The sequence below is a fragment of the Vitis riparia genome, chromosome 7 (assembly GCF_004353265.1).
Source record: "Vitis riparia cultivar Riparia Gloire de Montpellier isolate 1030 chromosome 7, EGFV_Vit.rip_1.0, whole genome shotgun sequence".
In the NCBI taxonomy this organism is placed as follows: domain Eukaryota; kingdom Viridiplantae; phylum Streptophyta; class Magnoliopsida; order Vitales; family Vitaceae; genus Vitis; species Vitis riparia.
In genome coordinates this window covers 10,391,704-10,411,612 of record NC_048437.1, presented here as the reverse complement: position 1 = coordinate 10,411,612, position 19,909 = coordinate 10,391,704, and the positions used below count along the sequence as shown (strand labels likewise).

Sequence of the window (19,909 nt, the reverse complement as noted above, 5' to 3'; positions counted from 1 at the left end):
AATGGGCGTATCACTCACTCGGTTGCGGCAACCCAATAGTTCTTTATACTCACCAGTGATGCATCTGCACATGGAAATGCTTCCCAGTGAGGCCCCCAGATGGAGAGGATTGTTCCGATCTCTATTCTCTATAGATAGAACATCCACGGGGCTACTATTCTTAGCAATCAATTTCACTAGTTTTTCTACTATGTCTTCTCGCCCACTTGAAACTGCTCTATGCAATGCTGTGTTCTTTGATGGGGCGATCTTGATCTTGTGAGCTCTTGGATCTTGCTCGTATATCTTTACAACTTCTTCCCAATTGCTGGCAAGCTCTTGATCAACTTTCTCCTAATGCTCTCCAGATCAGATGCATCCGCATCACTTGTAGAAGCCATTGCCCCTTCTGTTAGAAGTATAAGAGCTACTACCACTCACACTAAACCTGCAGGATCCAACGCTCTATATATCATCAGAAACTAGTTCCAATATATTCCAACTCATGATAAATTGAAGTTACAAGGCAACATGAAGACATAATTGAATAACAACACTCACCTACAACGCTAAAGCAGCCCCGTCTTTCATCTACACTTGCGCTCAGCACCCCCACCACCGGTGGCCGGAAACTCCAAATCCTCAAGAGTCAATCCCTTCGTCTTCATTAGCTTCCACCATTTCCTCTATTTAAGGTAGTATTTTAACACCCGGAACCTTAAAATAAATAACAAATATGAATGACGTTAACTAACAAATCCAAAATTAAAATAAATAATAAATAAATAAAATTCTTAAACTTTTTGATATTCTAGAAATCACAATTGAAATGGAGTCTTAAGTAAAAATTCTAAATAATCAAATTTAAAACAATTTTTAATAGAAGTACCCTTCTTTTCTATTTGATAACAGATGTCACTTGTGCCTTAAAAGGGAAAAATAGAGAATGCTAAGTTTGACAGCTAAAAATAGTTCAATAAAAAGGATAAAATATAGTATAAAATTAAATTCTATGAGATGTCATTTTTAAAAAAATTAATTAATAGGTGAAATCATTTAATTCAATAAATAAATTTAATTTCTTCAGAAAATTCAACACTATTAATTTTAAAGATAAAATAACATAATATACTTATCATAATCAGTTCATATTCAAAATATTTTACAAACAAACATTTTTCTCTAGTCCACTTACAATAACACTATACCCAAATAGTGGAACTTATGCTAAGTGGTTAGTCTCAAATTATACTAATAATAACACTATATCCAAGTAGTGGAACTTGCTGTAAGTAGAACTTGTGTTAGGTGGTTAGTCTAAAATTATTCCACTTATTGGTGGATAGTATCGTTTCTGGCTAGAGCTACACTGCATCACTACCTACCAAGGATAATGAAGGTCAATAATTTATCCTATTGGCTACGACTATTGATAACCCGAATTTCCAAAATCGCTCTAATTAATTGAAAAGGTAAAATTCACTTGCATAATAATTAAACAAATCATATAATATTCACAATTTATTTTATAATTGAAAGAATAAATCATTATATATTCAGGAAAATATTACTTGATCCATTTTATGGAATTTAAATATTTTGATATTTAATAAACAAATGAATATATATATAAACTAACTCACTGCACTATTAACTTTTACTTCTAAAAGTTAAAATTACTTGCATAATAATCAAACAATGATATGATACTCCTAATTTATTTTATAAGCAAACTCAATGTGTGGTAAACATTCTTCCCAAGTTTTTATGTTCTTTTTAATAATAACCCTCAACAAAGTAAACAAAGTCCTATTCACTACTTTGGTTTGACCATCAGTTTGTAGGTGATAAGTAGTAGAAAATAACAACTTAGTTCCTAACTTACACCACAAAGTTTTCCAAAAGTAACTCAAGAACTTAACATCTCTATCTGAAACTATTGTTCTAGGCATACATATAATCTTACTATTTCTCTAAAGAACATATCAACACATATGAAGCATCATTGGTTTTGTGATATGGAATTAATTATGTGTCATCTTAGAAAATCTATCCACAACCACAAAAATTGAATTCCTACCACGTTTAGACTTAGGCTAACCTAACACAAAGTCCATTGAAATATCAATCCAAGGCTCACTAGGAATAGGCAGTGGCATGTATAAACCATGGGGTTGCTCTTGAGATTTTGCTTGCCTACATGTGACACATCTACCGCAAATTCTCTTAACATCTCTTTCCATGTGTGGCTAATAGAAGTGATCTTGCAAAACGGCTAAAGTCTTAGCAACTGCAAAGTGCCCCATTAACCCTCCACCATGAGATTCCTTTACTAACAAATCACACAAAGAGCACTTTGGCACACTCAATTTATTTTCTCAAAATAAGAAACCCTCGTGCCTAAAGAACTTACCAACTGCGTTTTTCTCACAAAAATCATGGTATAAAGGATACAATTATTTAATATGCTCAAAACCAAATAATTTTGCATCAATAGTAGAAATTAATATGTACCTTCGAGAAAGTGCATCGGCAACGATGTTTTCCTTACCTTGCTTGTATTGGAGGACATATGGAAATGTCCTAATGAATTATATCCATTGTGTATGTCTCCTATTCAATTTGTGTTTGTCTTTTAAATGCTTCAAGGACTCATGATCGGTGTGAATCACGAACTCTTTAAGCCAAAAGTAGTGTTACCATGTTTCCAATACTTGAACCAACTCATACAATTCTTTATCATAAGTAGGGTAGTTTAAGGCTGCCCCACTTAACTTCTCGTTGAAATACGCAAATGGTCTTCCTCCTTACATAAGAGCTATGTCCATACCCATACCTGAAGCATCACATTCAATTTCAAACGTTTTAGTAAAATCAGGCAAAGCAAGTAAAGAAGCATGAGTTAATTTTTCCTTGATCAATTGAAACGCTTTCTCTTGTTCGTCTCCCCATTTGAATCCAATGTTCTTCTTAATGACTTAGGTAAGTGGTGCGGTGATGTTGTTAAAGTCTTTCATGAACCTTCTATAAAAACTAATGAGTCCATGAAAACTATGAACATAACATACACTCGTGGGACTTGGCCATTCTTGAATCGCACAAATTTTCTCTTCATCAACTTGTATTCCTCGTGTACTCACAACAAAACCAAGAAACACAAGCTTATCGGTGCAAAGGTGCTCTTTTTTAAGTGCATCTAGAATTGAATTTAAGTGCACAACATGATCATCCAAGTTTTTTTTATACATGAGAATATCATCAAAATAAATAACAACAAATCTGCCTATGAAAGCACGCAAGACATGGTTCATTAGTCACATGAAAGTACTCGGTGCATTAGTTAATCCAAATGGCATAACTAATCATTCATGTAAACCAGATTTCATTTTAAAAGAAATTTTCCATTCATCATCCTCTGTCATTCTTATTTGATGATACCCACTCTTTAGATCAATATTAGAAAATTCACAAGCACCATGTAATTCATCTAACATATCATTTAAGTGAGGAATAAGTTGACAATACTTTACCGTTATATTGTTAACTACTTGACAATCAATGCAGATTCTCCACGTCTCATCCTTCTTAGGAACCAAAATCACTGGCACGGTGCACGAACTCATACTTTCCCTTACGTACCCCTTTTCCATCAATTCACTAACCTGTCTTTGTAACTCATTTGTTTCCTTAGCATTGTTTCGATAGGCTGGTCGGTTTGGAATGGAAGCATGGGGCACGAAATTGATTTGATGTTCAATTCCTCAAATATGAGGTAAACCATGTGGAACCTTCTCAAGAAATATAACATCAAACTCCTATAAAAGAGAAACAACTGAACTAGGGAAAGACGCATCAAGTTTGTTAATGTTTAAATATGCCTTTTTGTACAAAAGTACAATAATTGGTTGATTTAAAACATCGCTCTTTTTATTTCACTCGCTTTTGCATAGAAATTTGTTTTTCTCTTTGATTTTCTCTCGATGGTCAAATCTGTTTTCTTGTTTTCTCTCTTATTTTTCTTGGTTTTTTTGTCTTTTTTATTTCATTTGTTTTCTTTTTCTCTCTTTTTCTTTAGATCACTCTATTTTTGTAACATCACTTGATCTTCATAGACCTGCTTTGGTGACAAAGGGACTAGAGTGATTGTCATTTGATTAAGCACAAACAAGTTTTTGTTGGTAAAACCATCATGTTTAACATGCTGATCAAATTGACATGGTCAGCCTAGTAACAAGTGTCTAGCTTGCATCGGAACTACATCATACAAAACTTCATCTTCATATTTTCTGATGCGGAAGGATATTAACACCTATTTAGTAACTTCACCTTATCACTATCATTGAGCCATTGCAACTTGTAAGGTCGGGGATGTTTAATTGTTGGCAGCCCTAATTTTTCTATCATTATAGTGCTAGCAACGTTAATACAACTACCTCCATCAATAATCACACTACATACCTTGTTTTGCATGTGACATCTAGTATGAAAGATGTTTTCTCACTACACTTTGTCATCTTCTTTGACCTGCATACTTAGAGATCTCCTTGCAACCAACAATTCACCTTGGGTAGTGTACTCCTCATCATCCACGTCCTTCAATAATGGCATAGATTCGATGTCATCTGCGTCATCATATTCAATCTCCATTATCTTGCAATATTATAACTCTTTTTTTGGACATTTGCTCGCTATGTGACCCCTGCTTTGGCATTTAAAACACTTAATATCACGATTTCGAGTGGTGGAAGAATCATATTTACCTTGATTTCCATGGTTGGTCACTTCTTGTTTTTGCTTGATTTTGGGCTTGGCAGTGGCTTGCTTCTCCTCTTTCTTCACAAATTCGGTCTCCATAATGATCATGAGCTAGGGTTTTTCCATGTACTACTACCCCTGCTCTTGAGTTGGTTCTCAATTTTGATAGCCATGTGCACCATAACTTCCAACTCCACATAATGTTGCAATTCCACCGAATTAACAATTTTTCGGTTCAAACCAACCAAGAACCTAGCCATAGTAGCCTCTCAATCCTCTCCCACATTCACTTGGATCATAGCGATTTCCATCTCCTTATAATAATACTCCACACTTCGATTACCTTGTGTAAGACTTTGCAATTTTTGGTACAACTCACGATAGTAATGGCTTGGAACAAACCATTTTCTCTTCACGTTTTTCATCTCCTCCAATGTTTCTATTGGATGCTCTCTATTTATCCTCTTGTTCAATACTAGTTGATCCCACCAAATAATCGCATAATTAGAAAATTCAATGGCTGCAAGTTTTACATTTTAAGCTCAAAATAATTGTGACAATCAAATACTAATTGTATCTTCTTTTCCCACTCAAAGTAAGCTCCTAGATTGTTTTTGCCTTGAAACGACAGAATCTTCATCTTAATACTACCCAAGTTATTATCTTCTCGATTCCTAGCCTCTCTAAGCCGCCCATCATATCTTCTATTTCCAACAAATGAATCCTGATCATCTTTTTCATCAAAATCGCCCTCACAATACTCTTCATTTTCAACTCTCACTTCCCTAGGTTGAACTCTTTCTCTCTCTCTCTCTCTCTCTCTCTCTCTCTTTCTCTCTCCTACGCACATTAGGAGCCTTTTGCGGCTGCTACACATGTGCATTCTCTACCTGATCTATCTGTTCATGAACCTGCTCCATCTGTTCATGAACCTGCTCCATCTACGCTCTCAACACTCTCCTCATCTCACCTATTAATGAGAAACTTCAAATCAACCTCTTCCGATGCATTCCCAGAAGTATTTTTGTCCTTGTTGTCTAACATGTTTGCTGCAAAACAAAGTTAGAAAAAAGAAAAAAGAAAAAAGAAAAACCTCGCATACTCCCTCACGTGTTTCACTCAAAGAATAATTTACTCAACTTTCACTTTTATTTTCACACAAAATCATATTGGCTTTTACTCTCTTATGTGCTTACTACTCTTACCTTTTTCCACTTATAATAATCCTCTATAGGTTCTTATCAAACAAATATCACAATTTCTAGCAACAATTCACCAAGAACTCACCAAGAGAAATTCAGATTTAAGGGCTTAGAAAAGCAAGACTGGGTCATGGATTTAAGGGTTTGTTTTGGAGCAATAAATTTGGTTGTGTGGAATCGAAAGGAACACAAAGATTTAAATTTGAAACAAGAATTACAAGAGTTGAATCACAATATCACTTTTTTTTTCAAATAAAAAAAAAATAGGCAAACCTATAATTAGTGTTTGGGACTTGTACCTTTGATACCAATTGATACGATCCACACCAAGAAACAGAGAAACTTATGGATCAAGAATGATTCTAAGATCGTTTAGAAACAGATTTATATAAAACTATGACCCGTTGCTTATATGGAAGCAAGAACATTGGTATAATGAAGATGCCACAATCAATTATGGAAGGATTGATTGATAAGTCAAAGGAGAACGTCATGAAAAAATTTCCGATAAGTTCAAAGAGTTCTAAAAGAACCAAAGAAAATTTTCTCTCCAAAATTATGAATGAAATCTGAATGTTTTTTTCAATAAGCTAATGGTTATTTAAATATAAAGAGGTCCACTAATTTGGCAGCTAGAAAATCCCCAAATATCCTGCCTAGGATACGTAAATAACTAGAAAAGGGAAATTAAAATATCCTAAGTTGAATTCTGAAAAGTGAATCCAATATTTCCTAAAATCACGCCTATGCCAAAATAAAAAGGAAACAAGGGAATTTTGAATTCCTTCCTTCCCCATACAATTCAAAAATTAAAAGGCTAATAGGAAAGTATCTAAATTGGCATGCAAACCATACAAAGCAATAAAATATAATAATAAATAAGAAAGGTAATTTAGTTATCTTAAAAATATTGCTTTAAATTGAGTTAGCCATTCTCCTTGATGAGTCAAAATTGGGTAAACCAATTTAGAAAACTCCACTCAATCCACGCAATTTGTGAGTTGTTCTCTTTGAGGAATTCTTCTAGATTATTCAAAAGCTTGAATCATGGAAATCCATCCTTGTGGAAAACGTGGAGCATCTTCCTTGGGCCTCCATGAATTCACCTCAGCCCAAATGTTTTGAGTCAGTCCATGGAGAGTTTCCTTGAACTTTATAGCTTGAGCCCTTATAACCAAACCAACTAGAACTTGAATAGGATTTGCATTCCATTTGTTAGTCGTGCCCTCATCAACTAATTCCAATAAATTCCAACTCATGACAAATTGAAGTTACAAGTCAACAAGAAGACATAATTGAATAACACTCACTTGCAATGCTAAAACAGTCCCTTAGTTTATTTATACTTTAAAGGAGAATAATAAAGAAAGGGTTTGATAACTCAATAAGAAAAAATAGGTCAATAAGAAGGATAAAGTATAGTACAAAATTAAATCCTAAGAAATATCATTTTGTTTATTGAAATAGATAAGCTCATTTAATTCAATAATTAAATATAATTTCTTCAAAAATTTCAACACTTTTAATTTTAAAGATAAAACAATATAATATACTTAACATAATCAATTCATATTCAAAAAATTTCACATATAAACATTTTACTCTAATATACTTACAATAACACTATGTCCAAATAGTGGAACTTGCACCTTGCACCAGGTGGTTAGTCTCAAATTGTTCCTTTTACTAGAGGATGGAACGGTTTCCAATCAATGGTATACCAAAGGGGAATAATAATACCCTTACTGGCTAAGGCTACATTACATGACTACCCCACCAAGGATAATAAAGGTCAACAATTTATCTTTATTGACCAGGGCTATTGATAACCCAAATTTCCAAAATTACTTTTAATTAATTGGAAAGGTAAAATTCAATTGCATAATAATCAAACAAATCATATAATATTCATAATTTATTTTATAAAGGTATGAACAAATCAAAGCATATTTCAAAAAAATATTACTTGATCCACTTTATGAATTTAAATATTTTGATATTTTAATAAATAGTTAAAAAAAAATAAAGTGATATAAACTAACTCACTACACTATTAACCTTTACCTTGAAGAAGTTAAAATAACTGGCATAATAATCAAACAAATCATATGATATTCCTGATTTATTTTATAAACAAAAGAACAAATTATAGCATATTTCAGAAAAATATTACTTGATCCACTTTATGAAACTTAAATATTTTGATATTTTAATAAATAGATAAAAACAAATAAAGAGGTATAGATAATAACTCATTGCATTATTAACCCTTACCTTGAAGAAGTTACTCAAATTCTTGAAAAAAATTAATGCATGTCTTTAAATTATAAAATAAAAAAAAACAAATACTAAAATTTTCTTTTTTTCTTTTTACCCTTCCAATCAAAGTTCTATCTCTCTCTATTTTGTCTTTTCAATTTTTGATATTATCAAGAAACCATAACAACACAAAAATAGTGGGCGGTTAAAGGGACAAAAGATATCTCACTTATTTTCTTTCACTCTTTTTTATTTTAATTTTTAAAATACATAAATATCTCTATATTCAATGTATGTATTTTAAAATTTTTAAAATACACAAATATCCCTAAATTGAAGCTAGGGATGTTAGAGTATTTCTACTCATGATCATAACTAGTAACAACTAAAGGAGGAAAAGACAGGAACAAAGGCTGGCTTTGCATTTGAGGCTGCTGGTTGTGTGATTAATCATGTGATGGCACTTTTATTCATTTTGTTTTTAAGGTACTCTCCAAGGCTATATTTGAGTGTCTAAAGTTTGTTAGAATAAAGAGGGAAAAGTAGGATGAAAGCACAACCTAGAAATTTTCCTCATTATTAGATTATTTATAGAAAAGTTGAGTAAAAAAAATTAATTATAAACAGTCCTATTAGATATAATTCTTATTTTTTGTTTATAAAACCATAAAATAGTAATAACTTTTATACAAGATAGAGGTTCATATTAAAAAAAAAATAATGATTTAAAAAAAAAAACTTGAGGCATTGTTCTTATTGTCTCAAATTTTTTTTAAAAAAAAATTAAAGAGATTTGTGAAAGCATAAAGTAAATCATATTTTTTGTACAAAATATTTTATTTTTATATATAAATATTTCATTTTGAAAACAAAAAATAGTAAGCTTATCTAAATTGACAGTAAATATTTTTTCTATTGTTCTATATTTAAAAATAAAAAGGAAAAGAAAAATTATTGAACAAACACTAATTATGGGAAAATGACATTTTTGTTCCCTTGGAATGACTCAAAGTCATAAAGAGAAAATAAAAAGAAGGCATTGTCTCCATCACTCTTATAAACAAATCCATATGATTATTATGCTGATGATAAAAATAATGACATGGATTTGTTTACTTGAGGTTCTTAGTTGTAGGAGAGAGAGTAGAGGGAGGTAGATACGCCACGTTTCCATTTCAATGCTCCATTAAGTTGCACTTTTGTAGGCGAATGAAGAATCTTTTTCTAAGTTTTTCTGCTTCTACTTGCTGCTCTGGTTTTATTGATCTTTTTGTTTCCATTCTCTTAAAATTATTATTATTATTTTGGGTGAATTATTTATAATATTTTTAAAATAATAACTAATGAAATAATAATTTATAATTAATTATTATATTATTTATATGTATCATTATTAATATTATTTTTATTTGATAGATTATTGATAGTAATAACAATAATAATAATAAGAAAAATAAGAAAAAAAGAAAAAGACATTAATTACTGTTACAATACTTATGCATTGAATTTACAATATAAATATAGTAAAAGTATAATATATTGCAAGATCCCTTTATTTCATTTTTAAGCAATTATAAAAATAATTTTTTATTATAATAATTTCTTATTGTTATATTATAAAGTTAAACTATTCAAAAATTTTGAAATCTATTTAATAAAAATATAAAAAATTGTTATAATATTTCTTATAAAATTTTTATAATAAAAAAATATACAATAAATTTATTTTTTAATTATCAAAAATAATTTATGACTAATCATTATATTATTTATATGTATTAGTATTAATATTTTTCTTATTTGATAATAATAATAATAATAAAGAAAAAGAAAAGATGGAGAAAAGATAAAATAGAGAAAAGAGAAAGTAAGAACATGTTTTTTTTCTTTTTAATCCATTTATCTATTGGGATGTGTTTACGGGGTTGCTTAAATGGAGTTTGTATACCTTCTGAAATCTTAAACGGAGTTGGTTGCGTCACGACGATGTCTGTTTTTTTTTTTCCATGTGCGCTGGGTTCTTGTATGGCTGTATTATTGTTTTCTTTTCTAGTATTCACATGAATATTTTCCGTCATTCTTTCAAGAATATGGGGAATGGGGATTGGTGAGAACCAAAAATAAATCAAGGATTGTATTGTATATTTTTTTTGTTAGTTGATCAATTTTGAGGTTCGTCGTTGTCATCGTACGGGCTAACTCTTTTAGCTTTGTCGATTGTTGGTCTAAGGTCTCTTTCAATCATTTCACGGAATCCTCCAACCAATGAACCTTTTATATTTTACGCCTATCCGCCATCACTTGGTGTCAGGTCGCCGTTTTAATACCAATGAAACAGCCAGGAAGAAGAAGAAGACACAGTACAAAATAAGAAAAAAATGTCTACCCAAAAACCAGTCTTTTTATACCCAAGAGTCTTAACTCAACAAAAATAAAAGGAAAACATAAATCACGGAATAAAATCAAGCTTATTCTTAAATACTTTAAATAACCAAGTGCATACTTTTTAAGTTATTATTCATTGGTTTGAACCATTTCTCATAAGCTAATTTAAAGCTTAGCTTGAGCTTTGCATACCTGGTACCACTTAACTTCCCACTGCATGTGCAACATGCTGGTGGGGATATGTTGGAAGTGGGGGTAACCCGCTAGCTTTCCAGCTAGATGCAATGCACTATTCCCCTGTTCATCAACAGCGTGAAATGCAATTTCTCTATGAGGAAGATTACTGTTGAGTAAGAAGTCATATATATGTGATCGCCTATTCTCTACTGCCTTCAGCACTATGTTCATATTTTGGCCATCGGTGTCATAAATGGCCATAGAAAACAGTTGCAGGATTTTCTCTACCATTTCCACGATACCATTCCTTGATGCAGCTAGTATTGGTGTCTCCCAGTTGTGATTACTCTGCACCAGATCTGCCTCTCCTTAATATCAGTTAAAGATACTGGAGAAAGTTGTTGGTTACCTTGTCTCCACATCTTTCTATATATATATACCAAGAAGTTTATTTGTAATGAACAGGGTTGACATATAGGTTACCTCCTTCCCTCTGGAAGAATCTATACTCTGAATAACTATAATGACGTGGGCTTGCCTCATCATTTTTGGGACTCATTTCATGTGTGCACCTTGCAGCACGTTCAAGTAGTTTGTTCAGGATCTGAAGATCGATCATACATGCATCTCTTTTTTCTCTTTTAGCTTCCTTATCCGGCTTGAACCTAAACATGTATCCACAAAGAAACAAGAACGTACACTGAACCTCTATTGTTTTGGAAATTAATACTAGAGAAACTTGGGATGGTGATTAATATGGCGTTATACCTGGCATTACTGAAATAATAACCAGCAGTACTTGGGATACAAGCTTAATGAACCTCAGGCATCTGCCATATTTTGAGGGGAATGGTTTGTGTCCTTGAGCTCCAATATTCCTTGAATTATGACCTATACAAAGGTAAAGAAATCAGTACTGTTGAGGCCTTGCGTCCTTGTGATTCACGTAGCTGCCAAATGGACGCATGCTTTTAACTAAGATTGAGTTCTTGTTCAGTTGTCCCTGCAAAAGATGTCCGGACAGGGCGTCCGGACACATCCTCCGATGGTTTTGTCAACCATGGCTAGAGAGATTAAGTATTTGGCACAGTTGACCTTTTACTAGATATAACAAGCTTACCTTCCTCCTTGTGTGAAGGTTCATATATATAGTGTCAGAGGCTCTGCCTCCTTCTTTAATGACGGGAAGACTTTTTGGCTTGTCATGATGCCTCTAGGTGGTGGCAGGGACATCATCACCCTACGGGCAGCTGTCAGAGATCGTGGGAGGTGACTTGCCATCATTCCTGTCCTTTCGCTCTGCAGGCGGCGGAATGTGGGTTGTGGCAGGCTGTCGAAATGACGTAGTAAGGCATGCTTACTTCAATCAACGATCCGGACACACATATCCGAATAGAATATGGCGGTCGCCCGGATGTGATATGGCGGTGGTCCGGATGTGATGTTTGCGAGTGCCGTGTGCTTCTCTCTAAGGGAGTCCGGATAGAAGAAGCGCACCACGTGTCCTCTCAGGAAAATCCGGATGGATCTGATCCGGATAGAAATGCGTGCCACGTGTCATCAAGGGGAAGGGTCCCTACAAGTACTGTTTCCTTGAAGTTGCTTTTAGGAGTACTTGAGCTTAGATCAAGTAGATCCTACACTCACCAAGACATTCAATTCCTTGCCCTTCTTCAGGATTCTCTGGATCCAAGTGCTTTTTAGATTTTCCTGCATTTTTTTCCTCTAGTTACTTGAGGTATAAGCTTGGTCACAACACACATGAGCAAGAAAATACTAAAAGAGGGATTGAGATCTCCTATGCTGAAGTGCTTCTATTCCTTTTGCAAGTGAACCATATTAATTTGTTACTGTCTCATACTGATTAACTACTATGGCAACAAATTATGGTTGCAATACCAAGAAAGTGGTCAGTGGCTACAAGAATGTTTTCTTCTAAATGATTAAGCTATCAATCCCCCGCTCCCACCCGGTAATTTAATCAGCTTCCGTAGCTCTTGAAAGAAGTTCTTTGCTCTGGAAGTCCCTGCAGGGATGAGCTCTTCAACAGAAATACCTTCCAATTTGATTAACAAGGGGAACTGTCAGAAATTTATGGCCTTGATGGAGATATCAGATACAAGCTAACAAATGATGCATGCCCTAGATTCAATTCAGCGCCATGCATCAATCTCTGTTTGATGCTTGCAAATATTTTGGTTTGGTTTGGAGCATCTTACAGTGATAAATGATTTTGTTGAACCAGCCAGATGAATTCCACTTCTGAATGCAGTAGGCTTCTCAGCTAGGACATCCAGAGGGGAGAATCCATTACTGTCAACAGCATCCATTAGATCTTCCTGCTTACAAATAATTTGAAACGCCAAATCTGTCCACCACAACCATGAATTAGCCAAATTTATTGTCTTCTTTGGAGGCACCCAACCAAAGAGGTGTACGCACCTAATAGAGGTTCATTACAACTGACTACTTTCATGCCTATGATTTGTATTACAATTAAGAAATAGAACATGTAAACTGAAGAACGGCACTCTAATATTGCTTACCCATGTGTCCGCTTTCAATGGCAAGATGGAGAATGGTTTCACCATATTCCTTCTGGAAGTAGCCATGGGCTGTGTTGCCTTCACACATATCATACAAAAAGAGGAAAACATCTTTTTTGTCATAGCGAATTGCCCTTAGAAGGGGCGTATCACCCTCTTGGTTGGGACGACCCAACAGTTCATTATACTGACCAATGATGCATCTGCACATGGAAATGCTTCCCAGTGGGACCCCCGAATGAAGAGGATTGTTCCCATCTCTATTCCATATAGATAGAACATCCACGGGGTTACCATTCTTCGCTATTGACTTCACTAGTCGTTCTACTATATCTTCTCGCCCACTTGAAACTGCTATATGCAATGCTGTGTTCTCTGGTGAGCCGATCTGGACCTTGTGAGCTCTTGGATCTTGCTCGTATATCTTTACAACTTCTTCCCAACTGCTGGCCAAGCTCTTCCTCAAGTTTCTCCTAATGCTCTCCAGATCAGATGCATCCGCATCACTTGTAGAAGCCATTGTCCCCTCTGTTAGAAGTACAGGATGCAACGCTCTATATTTAATCAGAAACTAGTTCCAATATATTTCAACTCATGACAAATTGAAGTTACAAGTCAACAGGAAGACATAATTGAATAACAACACTCACCTACAACGCTAAAGCAGCCCCCGTCGTTTATCTGCTCTTGCGCTCAGCACCCCTACCACCTGTGGCCGGAAACTTCAAATCCTCAAGAGTCAATCCCTTCCTCTTCATTCCTTCCTCCATTTCCTATATTGAAGGTAGTATTTTAGCACCCCGAACCCAAAGGCCAAGGGCATCTCGATGATTTCACATATTAAATCCAAAGTCCAACACATGAGTGACCTTAACAAAAAAATCCAAATTTTCAAAAAGAAAAGAAAAAAATTTCTAACACTTCCATAAAAATTCTAGAAATTAATCATATCTAAAATTGAGTGTTAAGTAAAGAATCCTAAATAATCAAATTTAAAACAATTTTTAATAAAAGCATCCTTCGTATCCTGATTTCTTATCATGGATGTCATTTGTACCTTAAAAGAGGAATAATAGAGAAAGGTGAACCCGACAACTCAATAAAAAAAATAGTTCAATAAGAAGGATCAAGTATAGTACAAAATTAAATTCTATGAGATATCATTTTTTTATCACAATTAATCCATAGGTAAACTCATTTAATTCAATAATTAAATCCAATTTCTTCAAAAAGTTCAACACTTTTAATTTTAAAGATAAAACAGCATAATATACTTAGCATAATTAATTCATATTCAAAAGAATTTTACAAACAAACATTTTAGTTTAGTTCACTCACAATGACACTATGCCCAAATAGTGAAACTTGTACTAAGTGCTAGTCTCAAATTATTTATGTTATTGGTAGACAATACGTTTTCTGATCAATAGTATACCAAAGGCCACACTACATCACTACCCCACCAAGGATAATGAAGGTCAACAATTTATCCCTATGACTAGCGCTACTGGTAATTTAAATTTCCAAAATCACTTTAATATAAAGTGAAATTCACTTACAATAATTAAACAAATCATTTAATATTCACAATTTATTTTATAAACGAAGGAACAAATCAAAACATATGTCAAAAAGAATATTACTTAATCTACTTTATGAAATGTAAATATTTTGATATTTTAATAAACAAATGAAAACAAATAAAGAGATATAAACAAACTAATTCACCACACTATTAACCTTAACCTTGAAAAAGTTCAAATAACTTGCATGATAATCAAACAAATCATATGATATTCATGATTTATTTTATAAACAAATGACAAATCATACTATATTTCAGAAAAATATTACTTGATCCATTTTATGGAATTTAAATGTTTTGATATTTTAATAAATAGATGAAAACAAATAAAGAGGTATAAAGACTAACTCATCGCATCCTTAACCCTTATCTCGAAGAAGTTACTCAAATGCTTGAAAAAAATTAATGCACATCTTTAAATTGTAGAACAAGGAAAATACTAATTTTTTTCTTTGTTATCCTTCTAATCAAAGTTCTGTAAAGGTTTTTTTTTTTTTTTTTGTTCTCTATTTTGTCTTTTCAATTTTTGATAATACGAAGAAGCCATAACAAGATAGATAGTGAGAGGTTAAAAAGATAAAAATATATATATATCTTACTTATTTTCTTTCTCTCTTTTTTTATTTTAATTTTTAAAATACATAAATATCTCTAAATTCAATATAGGTATTTTAAAATTTTCAAAGGTTGGGATGTGAAAGTATTACTGCTTATGATCATAACTAGTAACAACTAAAGGAGGAAAAGATAGGAACAAAGGCTGCTTTACATTTGAGGCCGCTGGTTGTGTGATTAATCATGTTATGGCTCTTTTATTCATTTTGTTTTCAAGGCACTCTTCTAGGTAATATTTGAATGTCTGAAGTTTGTTAGAAAGAAAATAAAGAGGGGAAAGTAGGATGAAAGCGCAACCTAGAAATTTTCTTTATTATTAGATTATTTATAGAAAAGTTGAGTAAAAAATTAAATTATAAACCGTCCTATTGAATATAATTCTTATTTTTTGTTTTTAAAATCATAAAATAGTAATAACTTTTATATAAGATACATAAACTTTTAGAGGTTAACTTTAAAAAAATAATTATTTTTAAAAGGTGTTAAAAAAAAAATGAGATATCATTTTTACTATCTCAAATTTTAAAATTTTTAAAAGTGATTTTAAAAATATAAAGTAAATATACTTTTTATACAAAATATTTTATTTTTATATATAAAATTTTTATTTTAAAAATAAAAAATAGTAAATGTATCCAAATTGAACTATATATTTCTTCTTTTGTTCTATATTTAAAATAAAAAAGGGAAAGAAAAAGTATTGAGCAAACACTAATTAAGGGAGAATAACATCTTTTCCCTTTGAATGACTCAAAGTCAAAGAGACAATAAAAAAAAAAAAGGAAAAAAAAAAAGGGCATGTCTCAACCACTCCTATAAACAAATCCATATTATTATTATAATTATTATTATGATAAAAATAATGACATGGATTTGTTGACTTGAGGTTCTTAGTTTATAGGATTCCGACCATATATGACAATGATATGTAAAGGGTTTCATAGGAAAATCAAAGTGAAATGAGAAGTACAAGAAGAATTGAAGGGATTGGACAAAACTTTTGACATCTCCAAGAAAGCTTGGAGAACTAGGAAGAGAAATTAGGACAATTCAAATTTTCTGATTTTGCATTTTTGTGGTACTTCAAAATAGTAGTTCTTGAATTAACTATTCGAAGATGAATGAGGATAAAAGTCAATCCATAATTACCACTAAGTCAATGATCATTATGTGTTTTTTTTTCTCCTGGTCCCTTCAAATAAATATTTATATCCCGCCCTTTATCAACTTATTTCCTAACCATCGGTTGCCAATACCTAACTTTGTAATATGAGGAACATGCATGGAGATCCCATTCCCACCTTTGGGAATGATTTTTCTTTTTGCATATTTAATTCTAGCCAACATCTTCTAGATCATCAAAGTAAGTAAAATAAATAAATAAATAAATAAAAAAGGAGAGAGAGAGAGAATTATGTAAATATGTTCCATTATGAAATAAAAGAAGAAAACATAACCCACAAATGACCAATTCAGGGAAAGTACGATTTGACCCAAGAAAATCCCCATTTCATGCACTGTAACAGTATCCTTCTCATTGTGCCCGAAAATGCCCTTAAGCCAATTAAAGGTGGGCTACTAAGACAAGCTCACAAGTACACTTAATTGGGCCCACATACGTAGTGTCATATTACTCACCACCGCTTCACCATTTACATCAAACATGCATATCATTGAAGATAGTAACATAATTTTTACCTAAAAGTAACAATATTGTAACTAAAAGTATTATTATAAATAGAAGGATGTACTAGTCTATTTATTATTCATTATTATTTCAACCTATATCAAATATACCACTAAAAATAGTAATATTGTTTTTACCTAAAAATAATAATATCAGTAACTAAAAGTATCATTATAGATAGCAGGATGAACTAACTTATTAAGTTTTTTTTTGTAATTGTTATGACTTTGACAAAGATTATTAAATAATATGCAAAAAAAAAAAAAAAAAACCAAATAATGTACTTTTTAAAGACATTATTTATTAAAATAAAATAATTTTAATGGTTTAAATTTTAAATTAAATAAAAATGTTTTTTTTTTACATATTTAATAATAAAAAAACAATATTTTTTTAATAAAAACTAAACTTAAAATAATTTTTTTTTTATTTTACACATGATGTTAAAATAAAAATTTAATAAAAAGAGTGAAATAAATAATGAATAAATGAATTATATTTTAAAAAAATAAAGTTAGTTTTTTTTTTTAATTAAGTAGATTCTCAAAAACAGGGAAAAATATGAGAATTATTTTATAAAATTAATTAAAATCAAAGTATTAAAAAAAGAGCAAAATTTAATTTATTTAATTATAATATAAAACTTAATTTAATTTGGTGGGAAGGTGAGAATGGGGTGATTGGGAGTAGGGAGGGGAAAAAGAAAATGAAAAAAAAAAAAAAGTGGTGGAACCCCAATGGTCAAGTAAGGAAAAATAAAGTAAAAAAAAAGGAAAAAAAAAGGAAAAAAAAAAGTTTTAATTAGCTTAAAGGGCATTTTCGGGCTCAGTGGGGAGGGCATTGTTACTGTGCATGAAATGAGGATTTGAATGTAGGGAAAGTTGTGTTTTCATGGGCCAATATGGTAATAATATTGTTTTTGGAACCCAGGTTTGTGAAAGATGAAAAACATCTGTTAATGTGGAAACTTATATCAGATTCATGCACTCTGAGTCGGCTGTGTTTTTTCTACCGAGCTTGCCCCTCCAGGTATCCACGTCAGCAACCCATCTCAGCAAAAAACACCCTAGGCGACTGACCGTTGTTCCTCCCTCTGTCTCATTTGGTACCCAGTCCTCTCATCTTTCTACACTCTGTCATAGAGGCGAAGCAGAGGTTCCCACAAGAAAACCCTAGTGTTCAGCCGTTCTTTCTTCCCTCTCTCTCATTTGGCAGCCATTCCTCTCATCTGTCTTCACTCCGTCACCGAGGCGAAACAGAAAATCTTGTATATTTTTCAACAATTTCTCTCATTTAATTTCTGAAGCCTTTAATCCCAAACTCCAATCTAGTTTTCTATCTTCAGCCCCTTCTCCTCTCAAAGTCCTAACCATTTGGACCCGATCATCCCAATTTCGTCACCCCTCCGGATCGAAGAAGGTGTGAAAATTTGCAAAATTTCACACATTTGAAAGTATAAACCTTTACTTGAAAACCTGAATCGAAATTTTTGTTGCCTGTGGTAATTGTGAAGAACCAAATGGAGCACTTCATTGAAACAAGGTCGAGTTAAGAAGACGGCTTGAGGCGGGTACGTGTTGACTGAAAATCTGGTTTAGGATAGCGAACCGGAATGGAAACGACAACTCTGATATATTGGGTTCATGAAGAAGAAATCTCGTGTTCTTTTCATTGGATCACATTTTTCTGTAACCTTCACATCAAATGTGAAGGTAATTAATTTGTATTTAGGGTTGTTTTTTAATAATTTTTTTGTTTAAAATGGAGCAGAAGAGTGATTTTCGAGTGGTTGTTGTATTTGCAATTTTTCCTCCATGGGTGAGGGCATAGGTTGAGGCGAATGTCGATTTTGGATCGCATGAGCGGCTGTTCGATCTCAATATTTTTGTGTATTGGAGACTCATGAAATGGAAAAATGTTGTGGACATATTTAGAAATTGGGTGGAAAACTTGTGTATTTATTCAGATTGATGAATATAATTAGGCAATATCATATATTGGCGAAAAACTTGATAATTCAATCATATATGTTGAGAATAAAAATAAAAAAATTATAATAATAATAAAAATTAAAATGCATTAATTATGTGTTGGTTAGTAGAAATTGTTGTTAGTGTTTGTGAATTTGTAATGTTTGTTGGAATTTGTAGTGTACATCTTTTGTCAACGAAGACAGAATTGTTTCATCACATCAGGTACTACCTTAATGCAAAACATGTACCACCTTAATGGTCTTGAGGTACTACATTAATGTACATCAGGTACTATCTTAGTGCATATTTGAGAAATGTTGTTGTTGTGTGACTTAAGACACAATTAGTTCATTTCATTACACATTGCAGCATGACATTGTTATGTTCTCATAGGTTACTCCATCGGTGGCATATGTAATCATAACAAATTTCATGTACTACCTTAATGCACCTCAGGTACTACCTTAATGGTCTTGAGGTACTACATTAATGTACATCCGGTACTACCTTAATGCACCTGCGAGAAATGTAGCTCTTCTATGACTTCAGACACAATTAGTTCATTTCATTACCTATTGTAGCATGACGTTGTTATGTTGTCATAGGCGACTCCATCGGTAGCTTATGTAATTATAAGAAATTTCAGGTACTACCTTAATGCACTTAAGGTACTACCGTAATGGTCTTCAAGTACTACCTTAATGTACCTCAGGTACTACCTTAATGCACCTGCGAGAAATGTAGCT

General features: G+C 32.4%; 1 protein-coding gene across 1 annotated transcript; it reads right to left on the bottom strand.

Moving 5' to 3' along the window:
* Positions 1-12,700: 12,700 nt before the first annotated feature.
* LOC117918029 (neurogenic locus notch homolog protein 4-like) lies at positions 12,701-13,823 on the bottom strand. Its single transcript, XM_034834562.1, has 3 exons — positions 13,304-13,823; positions 12,977-13,125; positions 12,701-12,838 (listed from the first exon to the last, which is right to left on the bottom strand). Exons 1-3 carry the CDS (start codon positions 13,821-13,823, stop codon positions 12,701-12,703), a joined length of 807 nt encoding a protein of 268 aa, XP_034690453.1.
* Positions 13,824-19,909: the final 6,086 nt, after the last annotated feature.

What these genes read in the sequence shown, in the direction of transcription:
- LOC117918029 (XM_034834562.1), bottom strand. Translation starts at nt 13,823, where the DNA reads ATGGCTTCTACAAGTGATGCGGATGCATCTGATCTGGAGAGCATTAGG. An exon ending in CATTGAAAGCGGACACATGG is followed by an intron (nt 13,126 to 13,303) that starts GTAAGCAATATT and finishes TGTGGTGGACAG; the next exon opens with ATTTGGCGTTTCAAATTATT. An exon ending in CAACAAAATCATTTATCACT is followed by an intron (nt 12,839 to 12,976) that starts GTAAGATGCTCC and finishes AATTTCTGACAG; the next exon opens with TTCCCCTTGTTAATCAAATT.